The sequence below is a fragment of the Calypte anna genome, chromosome 5 (genome assembly GCF_003957555.1).
Source record: "Calypte anna isolate BGI_N300 chromosome 5, bCalAnn1_v1.p, whole genome shotgun sequence".
Lineage (NCBI taxonomy): Eukaryota > Metazoa > Chordata > Aves > Apodiformes > Trochilidae > Calypte > Calypte anna.
Window position 1 is genome coordinate 9,173,840 of NC_044250.1, and position 16,426 is coordinate 9,190,265.

A 16,426-nucleotide genomic window follows, 5' to 3' on the forward strand; every position below is an offset into this window, starting at 1 on the left:
AATACAAAGTGAGACTACACCCTAAACATCTTCACACCTAGGTATCTGTAAATGAAAAGAAGCAAGAGGGAACAGCTGCAAAGGCAGGAAGCTCACCCAGGATCCGTAGTTGGTGACACTACTAAAGGTTGGGAATAGGACATATTTCTCCCAGCCCTCTTCCAGCCTTAATCTGCAAAACACCTTGCCTAAAATACTTTCACTAGTGGTGCATTCAGTTGTCTGTAAATCAATAGAAGAACAAGATCTTCTCCATCAGGATGCAGGCAGAATATGTAGAATTTTTCCTACACATAGATGGTAATTCAGTCACAGCAAGAGTTTTTATGTTCATTAGCCCTCTAACCTGGCAGTAAACCTGGAAGTACATGGAAGATCTTTAATTAGAATTAGGCCAATTATTCTGCTTTAATTTTGAGTAAGAAAAATCAGCTTAGGCCAGCATGATTATTCATATGCCATGATAGATATTGAATATTGGAAAGGAGTCAAGTGACTGGCAGAACAAAGAGTTTGAAGACAGTTCTCAGATTTTTCCCAAACCATCCAGAATTTCAGATAAATTTTAAGCATGTACAACCTCATCAGCTCTGAGCAACATATTAAAGAGTAATAAAGTGCTTCCTGTTTAATTAGGCACAGCAATATCCTCTCCTTAAGACACCTCCCTTCCCCCTACCCCAACTTCGTTATACTTTGGGAAGATAGCATCTTCATTCAATTCCAACTGTTTAAACAGAAGCAAGACCTTAATTTCCTGTGTGCTGCCTGCCCAGTCACTGCTGCTTCCTGCTTGCTTCACTGAGCTTCTGGAGCGCCTGTGTCCACGCAGCAAACTCCAATGGGGGAGCTCAAAGCTCTCTCAGGTACTGCCCACGGTTCACTGAAAGGTAAGGTAAGGTTCAGGCAGGGAACAGCCTTGCTTCTGACCCTTGATGGGGTCAGATGCTTTAGACCCGAGTCCTCAAGCACAGCTACAGCTATAACCTATTCATAGGTAGCATACATGCAGATTTATTAAGTGTGCAATGTTATATACCAAGTGACATATAGTGAAATCATGAGGACACATTTTCCAAGCCTTTTTGAGGAAGTGAAAAAATAAGTCAGCTACTGCTGACAAGAATGTTCAATCACTGCTACAGACCAAGATAATGATTTGTAACAATCCTTGTCGAGTGTAATACTAGCAGACAAATGCTTTCAAGACAAAAATGTAGTTAACTGCTCTGTCCAGCAGGTGTTGCTGGAGACTATAAAACACATCAAAGACAAGGCCAAGCTGGTCTGCTTCTGGCAGGAAACTTCCTGCCCCATCCCACCACAACCCCAGTTCAATAAGATGAATGGGGTAATTCGGTATACTTTCCTTAATAAAACTTTTAAATGTCATAGTTTAAAGTAACCCAATCCCTGAAACTGAAATCAGTGAAGAAATGTTCCTTAATATCCAATCTAAACCTCCCTTGGTGCAACTTGTAGCCATTTCCTCTTGTCCTATCATCTGCTGCTTGGGAGAAGAAACCAACATCCACTTGGCTATAACCTCCTTTCAGGTAGCTGTAGAGCCCAATATGGTCTCCCCTGAGCCTCCTTTTCTACAGACTAAACAACCCTGGTTCTCTCAGCTGCTCCTCACAGGACCTGCACTCTAGGCCTTTCAACAACCCTTCCTTGGACATGCTCCAGCACCTTGATACCCTTCTTGTAATGAGGGGCTGAAAACTGAACACTGTTCTCGAGGTGCAGCCTCACTAGTGCTGTGTATAGGGGGACAATCACTACCCTAGTTTTATTTGTGATACAAGCCAGGATGGTGTTGGCCTTCTTGGCCACTTGAGCAGACTCCTGACTATAGCCAGCTGGCTGCCAACCAGTATCCTCAGGTCCTTTTCCACTGGGCAGCTTCCCAGCCACTCCTCCCCAAGCCCATAGGGTTACACAGAGTTGTGATCCAAACGCAAGATCTGACACTTTGCCTTGTTGAATCTCATACAACTGGCCTCAATCCATTAATCCAGTCTGTCCTTCCTACCCTCTATCAGATCAACACTCCAGCCTAACTTCATGTCATTGCAACCTTGCTGAGGGTGCCCTTAATCCCCTTGTCCAATGATAAAGATATGAAAAAGAACTCACCCCAGCACCAAACACTGGAGAACACCACTTACATGAGTAGTCACCAGCTGGATTTAACTCCACCACTCTTTGGGTCTGGCCATCCAGCCAGTTTTTCACCCAGCAAACAGTACAGCTCTACAAGTCCAAGTAGCTACTGCATGCAGCTTGTTTGTACAGCAATATCTGTACTGATGTTAGAAGCCTCTGAAAATGAGTGATGTTAAGAGCACAGAACATAAGTATATCAAATTTATTTAGACTATACAGGGGAAGAAAGGCTTGCTGTTTGTTGATCCCCTATCAACTGATATTTATGAAGTATGCTCTAAGAGGTCTCATTATCAACAAAATTAGAAGAAACATTCTCAATTCTCTTACAAACAAGACAGGACTACCATACAAAGCAAAAACTTATGGGCTATCAGTTTTTACCAATGAAAACTGCATATTCAGAGAATAACGTCATCTGAACCAAGAGTCGGAATCTCACTGTCATACATGAATAGCACTGAGACCTCTTAAAAATAAATACTTAGCAATTTTCATTTGCTAACTGCCAAGTTAAATTTTTGACAGTCCTTTCAATTCACTTACATCTTCTTTGATGATCATCTGTGACTCTTCAATATAAGCAATGAGAGCTTCCCCAGACTAGTCTAAGCCTTTCACTGTATCTCTTCTTTACATGAGATACAATGTATATATATATGCATAAGTATTTTGCATACATTCTGTAGAACATGCATTTACTGTCTTACATAGACTATTGCAATTCTTTCCATTGTTTTCTTCCAAACTTTAATAAGCAGTTCTCTTCCCATTCTCAGCAATTCATGAATTTTCCTCCTTACCTCAAGACTTCTTTATAGTTTCATACAGTCCTCCATCTTCACAGTAACAAGTTCCACTTCAAATCTTCCACAAGCTTTGTCTTTCCAATGTACAGTGATGCTGTGGAGACAGACTGCTGTACATACTAACACAGAGACTGTGGTCCTTGCCTCCTAACATAACTATCAGTGAGTATGCCTCAGTCCCACTCATGAGAGAACCACAAGCATCAGGCAGCAGCAGGAAGCTCATCTTATCAAGACTTGCCATAATACATTCCTGACTCAGTATTTTATTTCCACAACTATAGAGTTAAAGAATTGTTAGGCAATATTAAAACAAAACTTTTAACTTTAATACTCAAATTCAACACTAGTAAGAAGAAACAGAGCACAAATGGGAAACATTGTTTAAACTAAAATTAAGAGATAAGCCAGTAATTAGAACAGTTCTGTTTAGCAACATATGTCAGCTTAGGTCCAACATAGGTCAGTACAGGTTCTGACAGCCATATTCTGTTCATTTTGGAATTTAAAACTGAATAGTTAACTTTTGTCTGTTGGCAACACAGAGGGAAGTTTCACTATAATATACTATAAACACAATCAAATTTATGTACATGAACAATGAAGAACAATCTGAACACTTAAACTAAATATTTACAAGTACTCCAACACAGAAAAAAATATACAATAACTTCAAAAACAGACAACTGAAGAAAATATCAACATTTAGAGAACCTTATTAGAAAAAAATACAGAACATCAATAGCCAAGACATTAACAACTGCACTACACTAACAAAAATCCAAATATTAAATTGGTGCATTATTTTACAATGCACTAGCTTTGAGAGAAAAATGCTGCCTTCACTAAAATGCAGCTGAATTTGTTTCACGTAATTGTTTTAACAAGAAGCCTATTAACACAATAATGATTGTTTTAATGCTACAGTTTACAGCAAGGACAACAAACTAAAAATAGCAGCAGTTCCACATGGCACTTAATTCCACAGGTTTCTAAGCTGTGGTTTATGCAATGCCTACAAAGTGCTCCCAGTTGAATATACAAATAAAATTCACAATGAAGTCTACCTGATATCAGGTACATTGAGTGTAGGTGGCCTTAACGCCCATCTTTAAAAATGTATTCCCCTCTGCTCCAAAAAAATCTCAGAAACTATCAAAGCAAGGCCCCCCTCCCCTCCCTTTCAAAGATTAGGGCTATAACTTCTTACTACAATGCTGTAACACTACAAAGCAGCACACCACTATAGTGGTTAACCCTGGGACCATGTAACGTTTAACAGTGTAACTGAAAGGCTTATGGATTAACATCCAGGATCCTTTATAGACAAGATTGTAACAACTGAGTCCTTTAACTCAGGTGGATAATACAGCTCATCAGCCGTATTGTACAAGTAAAAACCCAGAAACAGTTCCTGTAAAACTAGTGGCACTGATCAAAGACAGGACAAGAAACCAAGAATTGAATGATTCCTTCAATTCTTTCAGCTTCAGTCCAGCAGAGATGCTACAGCCATCCTCAGTAGTTCTTTTAGACTTCATATAGTTAGTATATAGTAAGACTAACTGAGCGGTTCATTTTCTTCCCAATGAGTCGAGATGGTCTGTTTTGTGTTGTAGATCTTGTTGTCATTCTGTCAGTGAACAGTGCTCGCTCCTCAGCTGCAGCCTTTGCCATCTGTGCCTTCTTCAACTCTCTACAAGACATTGAGTCACACAACACATTAGTAAGAACTACAGGTGCATCATAGCAAAAGCATTTCAAAATTATTAAAGCAGTTCAGAACCTACAACTTGCATCAGTTTAGGTCATACTAAGACCATTATCATTTGCATCCACCTGTTTACAACCCAGAGGACAGAAGTGGGATGTTCATTACTTGTCTAGATGTTCCTTCTTCTGAACAAGGGAAGGAAATGACAGATTCAGAGCTCAGTTGAATTTTGAAATTCAGCTCAATACTCCACCTCATGCATCAATAACCAAAACATGGTGAGATGCTGTTTACTTTCTAACAAAGGTTTGCCAAAGTGGATTGTTCAGCAACAACTGAACTTCTGTGGAAAATCAGACAAGCAGACACAGTTAGATGAACACAGATAAAAGTAACTGGTAACAGACAACTCGTGAAGCATGATTTCCTTTCACATAGCCACATCAAAAACTTATCTCCACTGATCTCCGTTTTGGCTAACATAAAGATCTGAGCTAAAAAATGCAAGGATGAGCCACTAAAGGTAGCACAGGCCACTATCCCTGTGCCAACATTCTGCCAACTATTCTGTTCCAGAGAATTAGCAATACTCAGTCTGAGGACAAAGTTAATAAATTTCAGACTGAAACAATCTGACTAAACAGCAAATTTATCTTTATCAAGGGTTTCCCCACACACCCCTTTTTCTCCTTGCCTTAAATACTGACACATGGCTAACAGTACGGATTCCTTCTATACTCTTTCCCTTCTTCTATTCTAAACTACCTTTCCAAGTATTTTCTCTACCATAAGAACTACTATTTATCATCTCACTTCACAGCTGCACTCCAAAGCAAGATCATATTTTCAAACTTCTGCACATTGATGGTGTATTTTGTCTGAAGGTACATGTTTCAGCTTAGTAAGCTACTTATTAGTATTTAGCTTGACTCTGTGACTAATACTTGGTAAGCCAAAGTAGTACTGACTAACACCATCTAATCCTTCCCCATTATCACTGTCAGTTCACTGAAAGAAAAGGCAATCAATCTTCCCTAAAGACTGAATGTCAGACACAAAGGCACACACACGTGCACAGCTACCCACCATCATTAGCAGGAAATTGTTTCACAATATGCTACAATTCTTCCCTAGACATCTCATCTTGAATTCTTCCTCCCTCTGAAGAAGACAACCCAGTAGAAAAGCTGAGTTTCCCAACAAGGATTCCTTTAGCTAATATTAACTTACAAACACAAGTGGTATCTTTAATGGGTCAAATGCACGTGTTAAAAAAAAAACAACCAACAAAACAAAAGCCAAAATAAAAATATTTATCTAAACTATTTTAAGGAATACTATCCTACAACATTAAAAATTACTGTGGAAAAGTGTTCTTTTTGAATTCTTTTATAAGAATGTATTCTGCTTGCTGCCAGGCAGCAGTCTTCACAAAACTGCCAACTTCATCTTTCCTGTGATGCAAAAACTCATTGTCTTTATACAAAAAGCAAATCTGTCCTTGAGTAACCTGCACTAACCATCAAATTGTTCCTTCAGCAGCCAATATAATTCGTAAGAAGATTATATAGATAACCATCTACTATGTCAAGTCTGGCTACATCCAGACCATTGCAATGGCAAGGTAAGCAGATAGCAATGGAGAGAATCCAAACATGAAGTTAACATCTTCATTCAAAATGAGCCAGTCAAAAAGTAGTTGGTGTTCTACATCCCCTCATAAAGGCCTCCTTATTATGCAGAACATCTGCAAAGTTAACTGCAGTGAAAGATTCACATGATTGCTTCTTAATTAACCAACCCCTTCTCTGAAACTTAAGCAGAAATCAGACTTTCCTAAAGGCAATCTTGAAAGCTTAACCTAAGAAAGGAGTATTTGATCAAGGGGTAGGACAAGATGACCTCCCACAACAACTGACTTTCTGTAACCTAACAACACTGCTGTGTACAAGTCAAAGTAGTCTGATGTCAACATTCCTGATGTGTAATTTCATCTAAGTTCAAGACAGATCATTTTTGTTTTCCAACATGTTTTCATGTCCAGTTTACCTAGGAAAACACAGACACAAAATATATATTACACTATACAGTCACACTGAAGTTACACTATGCATGTTACAAAAGTATGCATTATGCTTGGAACATTTTTTTAAAAACTGTAATGTTTTGAATGCCTTGAACACTAATAGGATATGCTGAGATTCCCTTAGAGTGTTCAAGAAGTTTCTTCTACAGATCAAGTTCCTTTTAAAAGTTATACAGCCCACTTTGTACTCTCAGGCATGTACATACATACAGATTTGTGGACCTGCAGAAACAAAGACAGTTCTGTTTTATCATCACATGAAAATCTATTAGAAATTAAGTTATATTTAAGGACTACAAGGAACTACTTACTTCTGCAAGAGTGAATTTTTGAATTTTTCAGCATTCAGTTCTATCCGGAGCTGCTCTGCACTCTTTTTAGCAGCAGAGAGAAGCACTGAATGCTTGACTAGTGCCACAGCTGAAGGCCTTTTCTCTGGATCAGGATTAATCATAACCTTGGAAAAAAGATAATAAACCATTCTAGTTAAGGCCAGTAGTACAGCAAATAATGATAATCAGAGCACACTGATACAAGAAGTTCTTACTTTTAGTAAGTCTAGTAATTCTTGAGAAAGCACTTGTGGTATTCTAGGCAGTTTTCCTTGTCGAATTTCATGCCATTGGTCCCCATTAGTTGGAAGTGGTTCAGCCCCAGCAGCACAGACAACAGTCAGAGCAAGAGCGAAAATATCTGCTTTTGGCAAATGAGCATAGTTCTTGAAAAATAAAAAAAAATAGAGTTACTACACAAACAAAAAAAAATCTATAAGGCAGCTAAACTATTTAGCACTGAACACATCCACAATACTACATTCCCTTTTAAGTACTACCAGTCTTCCAGGAGATACCATTTAGCAAGTGTCTCCTTCAGCAGAGAGGTGACAGACAGCAACTCATTACTCTAAAGAAAACAGCATGCAGACCTAATGCTACAACATTCCACAAAACAGAGCTGCTACCTCTTGTAGGACTTCATTTGCAAGAAAACGGCTATCACCTTCCTCCACTTGAGGACTACACACTCGAGTTACATGACCAAGATCACCTGCAAAAAAGAAAAGGAAGTGGGGTTTTTTTTCAGAAGACAAACAGACAATGCAGTTCTTTTGTGCACACATGTGCTACTTCTCACCTATTTTAAATATGACTCTATCAGATGACCAGTCATCATCATCACCTTCTTCTGAAGTTGTACTTGGGACTGATGTCCTAGATATGAAAATATTACCTGAAAAGGAGCAGAATTGTTAAAAAACTCACTTCTGTCCCATTTCTACTCCATCTGGTTTCACTATGGTTTGTTTTAGTCTCAAAGGAGTTTTAAGTGTATATATATATTACACAGTTCCTAGAGCTCCCCACTGCTGGGAGGGGAGCCAAGTGTTATGCAAGTAGGCTCAATTACACAAAAAGGACAGAAGATAAACTCAATAACAGTTTAAGTTTGCTGGCCAATTTTATAACTGACATCTTTGTAGTGCTATTTAGAACTTCAGTGAAGAATTTACAGTTAGTAAGGTGTGGCTAACTGCTGATTTATCTACAGCAGATTAAATTAATTGAGGAAGCTGTCAACAGAGATTAAAGCAGTTTACACACTTACTAGGTTTGATATCCATATGTACCAGTGACATAGAATGAATGTACTTTAAGCCTCGAGCCACCTGAAGCAGCAGGTCCTTCAGTTCTGGTTCAGTAAAATAACGCATATTCCTGTAATTTTCACTGATGGCATCTGCTAAACTGCCACCTAAAACAACGTTAAAGAAAACAACTATTTTACATCAAACAGTTGACAAAGTAATGACAACTTGCTTACACAAAAGTACAACTGGATTCCAAAATTAACTATGAACATATCACCAAGAGCTTGCTAATGATACATAGGAAGTGTAAAATCTAGTGCTGATCCCCTCTTTATAGCCATGTAATATAATAAATCATATTTCTCCTGTAGTTGCCATGCAAATTAACAGGGAAAAGACCTCTCTACCTCTTCCACAGCTCTGGCAGGGTATTAACCATAGGAAAAATCTTTCGAAACCAGATCCACCTCCCTTTTTAGAAGCAGTCCTCTAGTAATTTTACTTATGCCAACTGCTACCATTGTACAGAAGAAAGAATAGTTTTGCTGCTCCCAAATGCCTCACTGTATTTCCAATATTCAGAGAATCATCATGGTTGGAAAAGATCTCTGAGATCATAGTCCAACCAGGAACAAACCACATCAGACAAACTAGCAGAAACAACAACAAAACAAATGCAAAACAAAAAGGAACCCAAAACCCCCACACACACCATGTGTGTGCCATGTGCCCGCTAGGGCATGTTCTGAAGTGCCACATTTACATGATTTTTTAATACCTTTCCTGGGCAGCCCATTGCAGTGTCTGACTACTCTTCCTAATATCTATCTAGCCTAAGCCTCCCTGACACAACTTGAGGCCATTTCCTCTAGTCTTATTGTTCTCTACTTGGGAGAAGAGGCCAACATCCACCTCACTGCTACCTCCTTTCAGGTAGCTGTAGAGAGCAGTCAGGAGGCTTCTCTTAGCATCCTCTTCTCCAAACTGAACAACCACAGTTCCCTCAGCTTCTCTTCATAAGACCTGCTCCCCAGACTCGTCAGCAGTGTGGCTGCCCTTCTCTAGACACACTTCAGCACCTCCATGCCCTTCTTGTAGTGAGGGGCACAAAACTGAACATAGTTCTCAAGCTGTAGCCTCACCAGTGCCAAGTGCAGAGGGACAATCATTTCCCTTCTCCTGCTGGCCACACTGTATCCACTACGAGCCAGGATGCTGTTGGCCTTCTTGGACACCTGGGCACACAGCTTGCTCATGTTTAGACAGCTGTGAACCAGCATCCCCAAGTCCTTTTCTACTGGGCAGCTTTTCCAGCCACTCTTCCCATAGCATATTGAGTTGCATGGGGTTGTTGTAACCAAAGTGCAGGACCCAGCACTTTGCCTTGTTGAATCTCATACAATTAGCCTCAGCCCATCAACCCAGTCTGTCCAGGTCCCTCTGCAGAGCCTTCCTACCCTCAAGCAGAACAACACTCCTTCCCAACTCGGTGTCATCTGCAAACTTGCTTAGAAAGCACTTAATACTCTCATTTATATTGTCGATATAAGATATTGAACAAGAATGGTCCCAAAACTGAGCCCTGGGCACCACTGGCTGGTCACCAACTGGAATTAAGCATGTTCAGCACAACTCTTCAGGCTTGGCCATCCAGCCAGTTTCTAACCCAGGGAAGATTACACCCATTGATGACAGGATTTGCCAGCTTCTCTAGGAGACTGCTGTGGGAGACAAGTACCAAGTCTAGATAGAAAACACCCACAGCCTTTCCTTCATCCACTAGGCAGGATACCTGGCCATTTTTGAACATGTAAATTTTGACTGCAGTTTTGTATAGCTCTACCAAGAGAAAGGAACATCAGAAATTAATTGAGACAACAATGGTTCAAACTATGTAGGTAATCAATTCCTAACTAGTGCAAGGGATTTTTAGAGATAAACAGGTATTTCAAAACATTTTTTGAAAATAAGTTCAGAACAAGTGATAAATTTTACTTACCATTGCAATATTCATTCTGTATAAGCATGTGATCATCTTCTGCCCATGCAGAGTAGTATCTTACTACATGAGAATGCTGTCCCAGAACTGCATGTGCATAGACCTCCCTTAAAGCATTTTGCCTGATAGTCACGAAAAATAACAGCACACAAGAACAGTATGAGGTGAAGTTACAGCTTAATAGAAACACATTACAATGCCATGCCCCCTGTGCAAGCTCAGGTTTCTAATTAAAATCTTTATATAACTTCTGTGGCATCTTAAGGTGGATTTGTAGTTATATCCAAAAGATAAAATAATTTTCATTGTATTAAAAGGCTGCCTAAATGGAACAGAGAACTTCTTGTGCCTAAGTTTGGGATGCATTTTGAGAAACTCAATGCTTGTGAGGTTTTACATTGTAACTTATACAACAGTGGGGGAAAAAGTCATGAATCACAGGCTTACAGACAAATGTCAAAAAATACCTCAAAACTAACTTAACTAATCAGCATGTCCAAGCTGACAAGGACAAGAACATGGCTGGGAATATTGCCTTCCTTTTTTATTTCCAAGGATCATCACTGCACAGTTTGTTCATACAGTCAGACCCTCCTGCTGTCAATGCAAGCGTTATTTTTACTTTCTAAATGAGAACACTCTGTTTCCAAATAGAATACTGGGACAAACAACTGCTAGAGAAAGGCCAGGTAGCCTTTTCTCACTAGTACTAGACAGTATACAGAAAAAGAAAGAAAAAAGTAAAGGAACTTTGAAATTGTAACTGTTTTACATTTAATTCATGTATAATCTTTTAAATGCCTTCTCTATACACGAATAAAACAAGACATGGGAGGAAGAAGCACTAAGATGACTTTTAAAAGCTGGAAACACTCACTCATCCACTGAGCCAGCTAAAGGTTTCTTGGATCGCTTTATTGCATAAACACAGCCATCAAGCCTCTTCACACATTTAAACACAGAACCAAATTCACCAGATCCAATCTTCTCCAGTTCATGAAATTCGGTCGCATAGCGTGACTTCATATTGCTTTCTGTTATTGTTATCCTCTGAAAAAAAAATAAAATAAAAAAAAAAATAGTTAGATCCCTAAACACACTGATTGACAAACTCAGTACCAAGTTCTGAAGATTAATTACCTTAGCAGGTCTGATAGTTTCATCTTCAGGCTCTCCATCACTTGCTTCCATGTCTTCTCCAAAAGAGCTGAAATTCACACCAGTTACTTTTGTATAAAAGATATGGCTTAACTCAAAACTGAAGTCTAGCAGTTGCTTTTAGCTTAAACAAGCATTAGACATTTTTAAGTGCAAACTCCTAAGACCAGTGAACCATGTTAATATCTTTGTAATTTCTTCTTTCCTTTATGTTTCATACTATTATTTTACATGTTTTTCCCTCCTCAAGAAAAGACTGGGTGCACAGCTCATACAGCCAGGTTACACAGCACAGCACAGTCTACTGTCTATGTATTATAACCAAAAGATCTAGTACTGAGAAGTTATTTCATGTCATGCCATCTCAAAGCAAATACTTTAAGAACTATATTATCAGTCACTAACAGATTTGCAAGGAAAATACTTTCATAGAAGCAATCTGCAACAAAACTTCTGGAGCTGAAAGTAGTTCTAGAGATAAGCCTGACAAAAGAAGTTATGTTACGCACTCGTTCCAGTGTGTTCGCTTCCTCCTCCGACACTTTCCATCAGAGCTGTGAAGGAACATGGAATCGGGAGTGAAAGGATTGATGTTCACGTGAGGTGTTTGTCTTATATCTTCTTCTTGCTTCTCAGACTTCCCAACATTCATAAACAGAGAGCCCCCTCGAAGTTTGACTGAGCTGGAGCCTATTCCTTGAGCTTTAGAAAGCAAGCTCTGTATTTATTCATGTCATAAAATTAAGAAAAAAAAAAAGGACAAAAAAAGAGGACATTTATAGACTTAATATTGCTTTAGACATAAACAGTCAGGTCATGCTTTAAAGCCATCACTACAATATCATCTAATCAAAGTTAGCTAGCATGAGTTGTTCAAATACCTGCATTTCATAAATAAAAATTTCAAAAGTATTAGGCTTTACACACCACACAAGAGGAGTTAAGAGAAGCACTGAATGTTAAAGTAATTTTTAAAAGACGGTAAAGCTTATAAGACCACTGCTCTTCTATCTTTAATCATGTCATCATCTAAGCATCTCAGACAATTTTTGTCCATGAAAAAAACCACCGATCAAACTCATCCCCATCCTGTGTGATACCACAATGATTTTTACATACAAAATATGAAGTTAGATCAGACATAGGAAATTATCTCCAGTGACTACAAATTTAGGTGGCAAGTTAAAAAATAAGCAAATATTAGATTTAAACTGATGCACTGATATAACTCATACGTCTTCATGAGTCGTTAAGGAATTGCTCATAGTTGACAGCACTGATGTGCTATCAGTTCAACATCCAAATTAGATCTTTTCGGGTGAGAATTTGTCAGACTAGGCATTTTCCAGGCACACAATGAAACCTCCCCCAGTTAGAAGCTTGCACCCAGTCCTCCTACATCCTGGTGAGCAACATGTTACAAAATGAAGACCTGGTATAAGTGAAGCCTAAAGCAGCATAGGGAAGGCTCCGACTTGGGAATCTGAACTGCCATCTCCAAATCTGAACTAGATTAATACATTTTAAGTCACTGTACCTCTCAGTACTTCTACTTGATCCTTTCACCAACTAATTCTTCCAGATTCCAAATATAAGCTCCCCAAGATAACTCATGTAGAATTTGAGCACCTAATTTAAGAATCCCACTGAACAGCAATGTCAACACCTTGTTTTCATGTCACAATCCACACGCCTCTTACATTTCTAAAGTGTCTTCTCCTGACTTTGTAAGTGATCATAAACGATCACTGAAACTTAAATTTCAGGTGGAAGCTCTAGAAAATCCATTAACAAGGTTGCCTTTCTCACTCCTTAAATAACTTGTTTTTAATCTACAAAAGACTCCTGGGAGATTATCCCTGCGATTCCTTTTAAAGGGTTATGTGACAACTAATGCAGGAAACAAGCCTATCTGTTATGATTAGATTTAAATACGGTGTTTTACAGCTCAAAAATTTAAATGCCTTCCAAAGGTCTGACACACTCAAGGCTACCTATCCCTTAAAGCTTTCTAATCCACCAGTTTAACAGCATCGGCTGCTCAGCCAGCCTCTTCCATTAGATGCAGGAGTGCAGACAATGAACTTGCACTCACATACAGTGCAGCCGCAGTACTCGAACAAGACGTAATCCAATTACTGACGGACACGCAGGAGCAAATGCCAATTCGAGCTTCTGCTGTTCAGTTATAAAGGCACAAATTCCCATACCAAAAAGCTATTATAACTTTAATATTCTACTTTCACCTCTGTAAAAATCTTTTCCAGAAACTACAGCAAAAGCAGGGAACTTATTTTTGTCTACAAATAAAAGAAAATATGTAAAATGTAGCTATATATTTTACATAATGGGGGATTGTTCCACGCCCGTTACCGCACGGGACAAAACTTGCGGCCGGGACTGCGCGGCACCGTTCTCGCCTCCTCGCTCGCCCGGGGGCAGCGGGTGGGCAGAACGCGGCAGCCCGTGCTGCGGAGCGAACCGCGGTCCCGGGCCGGGCTGAGGGAGCCACGCGGGGAGGCGGCGCCCGCTGCCGCCCGCCCCTTCCCCCCCCCCCCCCCCCCCCTCCCCGCCGGGCCCACCGGCGCGCGGAGCCCGAGCGGCCGTAGCGTCTCCCCCCGCGGGTTACATAACCGTAACGGCTGTGGGCAGTCCCGGGCAGACCCAAGCGGCCGCTGCGGGCGGGCGCGATGGTGCAAGCGGCTCGCGGGGCGGGCGGTGACCTCACCGGCACCGCCCGGGCCCCCGCTGCCCCCTTAACCCCCGCATTTCAACCGCCGGGCGCGGCGCCTCCCGGAGGGCCACTGCCCCGGCCCAGCACCCCTGCCCGCCGCCCTTCACCCCGGGGACGCCGGTCATGGGGCGCAGCGGAACGCTCCGGCGCCGAGGGGGATGCCTCACCTTGGGGGTGTGTGGCGTGTCGAAGAGGCGCAGCTTGCGGAAGGTCTTGTGAGGCGGTGTGCCGGGGCAGTCTGGCAGCGGCGAGCTGGGCTCCTCGCTCTGCACCCGGTAACCGCCAGCCGCCGGGTGCAGTGGGGAGCGCCCGCAGTGGCGGCGACCCTTGTGGGGAGGCGGCGATGATGGCGAGCCGGCCATAAAATAGGCTCCAGGAGATTTTACCGGAGAAGAGCCGAACCCCTCCTCCTCCCATGAGTCGCCTTCGTCCGGCAGTGGCGCCGCCGCTGGCTCCATCTCCTCTTCCTCCTCCATCAGGGGCGGGCCGCCCCGCGCCGGGGTGCGGGCCGCCGAAAGCGGCGAGTCTGCCTCCTGGAAGGCCGAGTCCTCGCCAGTGCTGTTGCCGCTGCTGCCGCCCTCCTCCTCCTCGTCTTCTTCCTCCTCCTCGCAGTCGCTGTGGGCGCTCAGAAACAGCAGCTTCTGCCGGATAGGGGCGGCCGCCCGACGAGCCGAGACCCGCCGCGGCGGCGCCGCCTGCTGCACGTTGAGGAAGCTCATGGCGGCTCTCTGGGAGCCCCGCTCTCGGCTGAACACAGCCGCTCCGCGTCCGCTGTCGCTGCGCTGCTCCGCGTCCCTTCGGTGCGCTGCGCCACTGAGTGCGGCGGCTCCGCACGGCGCTGCCACCGGGCACGGTTCACCTCGCGCTGTTCGGACTCCGCGGCTTTCCCGCGACCGTTAGTCATGTGGTGCGCACGCTAGCCAATCACACCCGCCCACTCAGTTTGAAAACACAGGGGGCGGGGGCGGAGCTACGCACGGTCGCGTCACGGGGCGCTTTGGCGCGAACGCCGCGAGCGGGGCGGGGCAAGGTTCGCCCCCCGAATCCAGCCCTGAGGCGGCAAGACGTTACGTGTCTGCCCGGTGAGGCGCCATCTTAGTGGGAGGGTTTGGCCCGTCCAGCGGCAGAGCTCCGAGTACGGCTGGGCCGGGTCGGGTCAGAACCGGCCGGCGAGTGGGTGTTAAACGGAAGGGTACTCAGCCGAGCCCTGGGTGAGGCTGCTTGCGCGCTGCCCTGATGTAAATGCAGGTCCCTACGTCGCAGCAAGGTTGTTTTGCTCCCTTTTGGTTGCTAAAAGTGTATGAAAAAAACTCCATTCATGCGCCTGAAAACAATAGCTCCTTTTAGGCCAGTTAAAGACGGCCTTCTTTAGCTAAACTAAAAAGTTAATACATTCCAAATAACTGAATTCACATGACTCGAATGCAAACACAGGAGTCTGAAATACAGCACCCCCGCACTGGTCGGGGTAACTCCTGCAAGACACATTAAGACAAACCAAAAGCCTTGGCAGGCAACTGTGATTTTCTGTAGATGCCACTTATCAGATAGGCTGTCACAGATGCCACAGCTTTGCCTCTCGGCTCTATTTTCCATCTTGTACCACGGTGCTGAAATGAAACCCAATGTCCTGCAGCCAGGGCACAAGGCTCGGCTGTGGTCAACAGCAGGGCTCAGAGGCCCCGGTACCGCTGCCTGTTGAAACACCACACCTGTATCTCCAACAGGTAATTATTTTTAGAGAGATTTTCTACTAAGGTCCAAACCCAAATACCAGGATCCTTTTTTTTTCCCCTTCCACACAATGCTGCTCACACACCAGGTACATTTGGGACACAGGAAACACCATGGGGATGTGTTTCCATACTCCCAGTTCTGGCCATGCCTCCTTTTTCAACCTCCTTGGCCTGCAAATACCCCTTTGTTTGCAGAGCTGTCACAAAGGGTGACCCAGCTGTTCCCAGTGGCTCTCCCTGGAACTCTGCAGGGACTGAACCAGCAACATGTGCTGGGGGAATTGCCAGTGCCACCAGCACTGCATGAACACAGCAGGATTCTTAATTAACTTGACATAACTCTGTACTCACACACTGCCCATGCCTGCACAGTGAAATGGTATTTGCTCAGAGCTCCGTTGCCTCAAGACGCATGGGTCACAACCCTTTTCTT

The 16,426-nt window shown here is 42.7% G+C and overlaps 1 protein-coding gene across 2 annotated transcripts; it reads right to left on the reverse strand.

The window, feature by feature from the left end:
• Positions 1-2,360: 2,360 nt before the first annotated feature.
• Positions 2,361-15,216, reverse strand: WEE1 (WEE1 G2 checkpoint kinase). 2 transcript variants are annotated; one of them, XM_030451118.1, is made up of 11 exons: positions 14,425-15,216; positions 12,033-12,241; positions 11,506-11,572; positions 11,243-11,415; positions 10,366-10,487; positions 8,384-8,530; positions 7,913-8,008; positions 7,740-7,825; positions 7,326-7,496; positions 7,090-7,235; positions 2,361-4,674 (listed from the first exon to the last, which is right to left on the reverse strand). In XM_030451118.1, the coding sequence occupies exons 1-11, from the start codon at positions 14,974-14,976 to the stop codon at positions 4,524-4,526; spliced, it is 1,920 nt and encodes a 639-aa protein (XP_030306978.1). In that variant the 5' UTR covers positions 14,977-15,216; the 3' UTR covers positions 2,361-4,523. The 2 variants fall into 2 exon arrangements, with proteins under 2 accessions (XP_030306978.1, XP_030306979.1); XM_030451119.1 differs by lacking the exon at positions 14,425-15,216 and adding an exon at positions 14,158-14,236 and having other exon boundaries at positions 3,275-4,674.
• Between the last annotated feature and the right edge of the window lie 1,210 nt (positions 15,217-16,426).

Bases quoted from the DNA above. Each gene is read 5' to 3' on its own strand.
- WEE1 (XM_030451118.1), bottom strand. From the start codon at position 14,976: ATGAGCTTCCTCAACGTGCAGCAGGCGGCGCCGCCGCGGCGGGTCTCG. The intron at 8,009-8,383 runs GTAAGTGTGTAA...GCTCCTTTTCAG, and splicing joins ACATATGGATATCAAACCTA to GTAATATTTTCATATCTAGG. The intron at 7,826-7,912 runs GTGAGAAGTAGC...TCTTTTTTGCAG, and splicing joins TAGAGTCATATTTAAAATAG to GTGATCTTGGTCATGTAACT.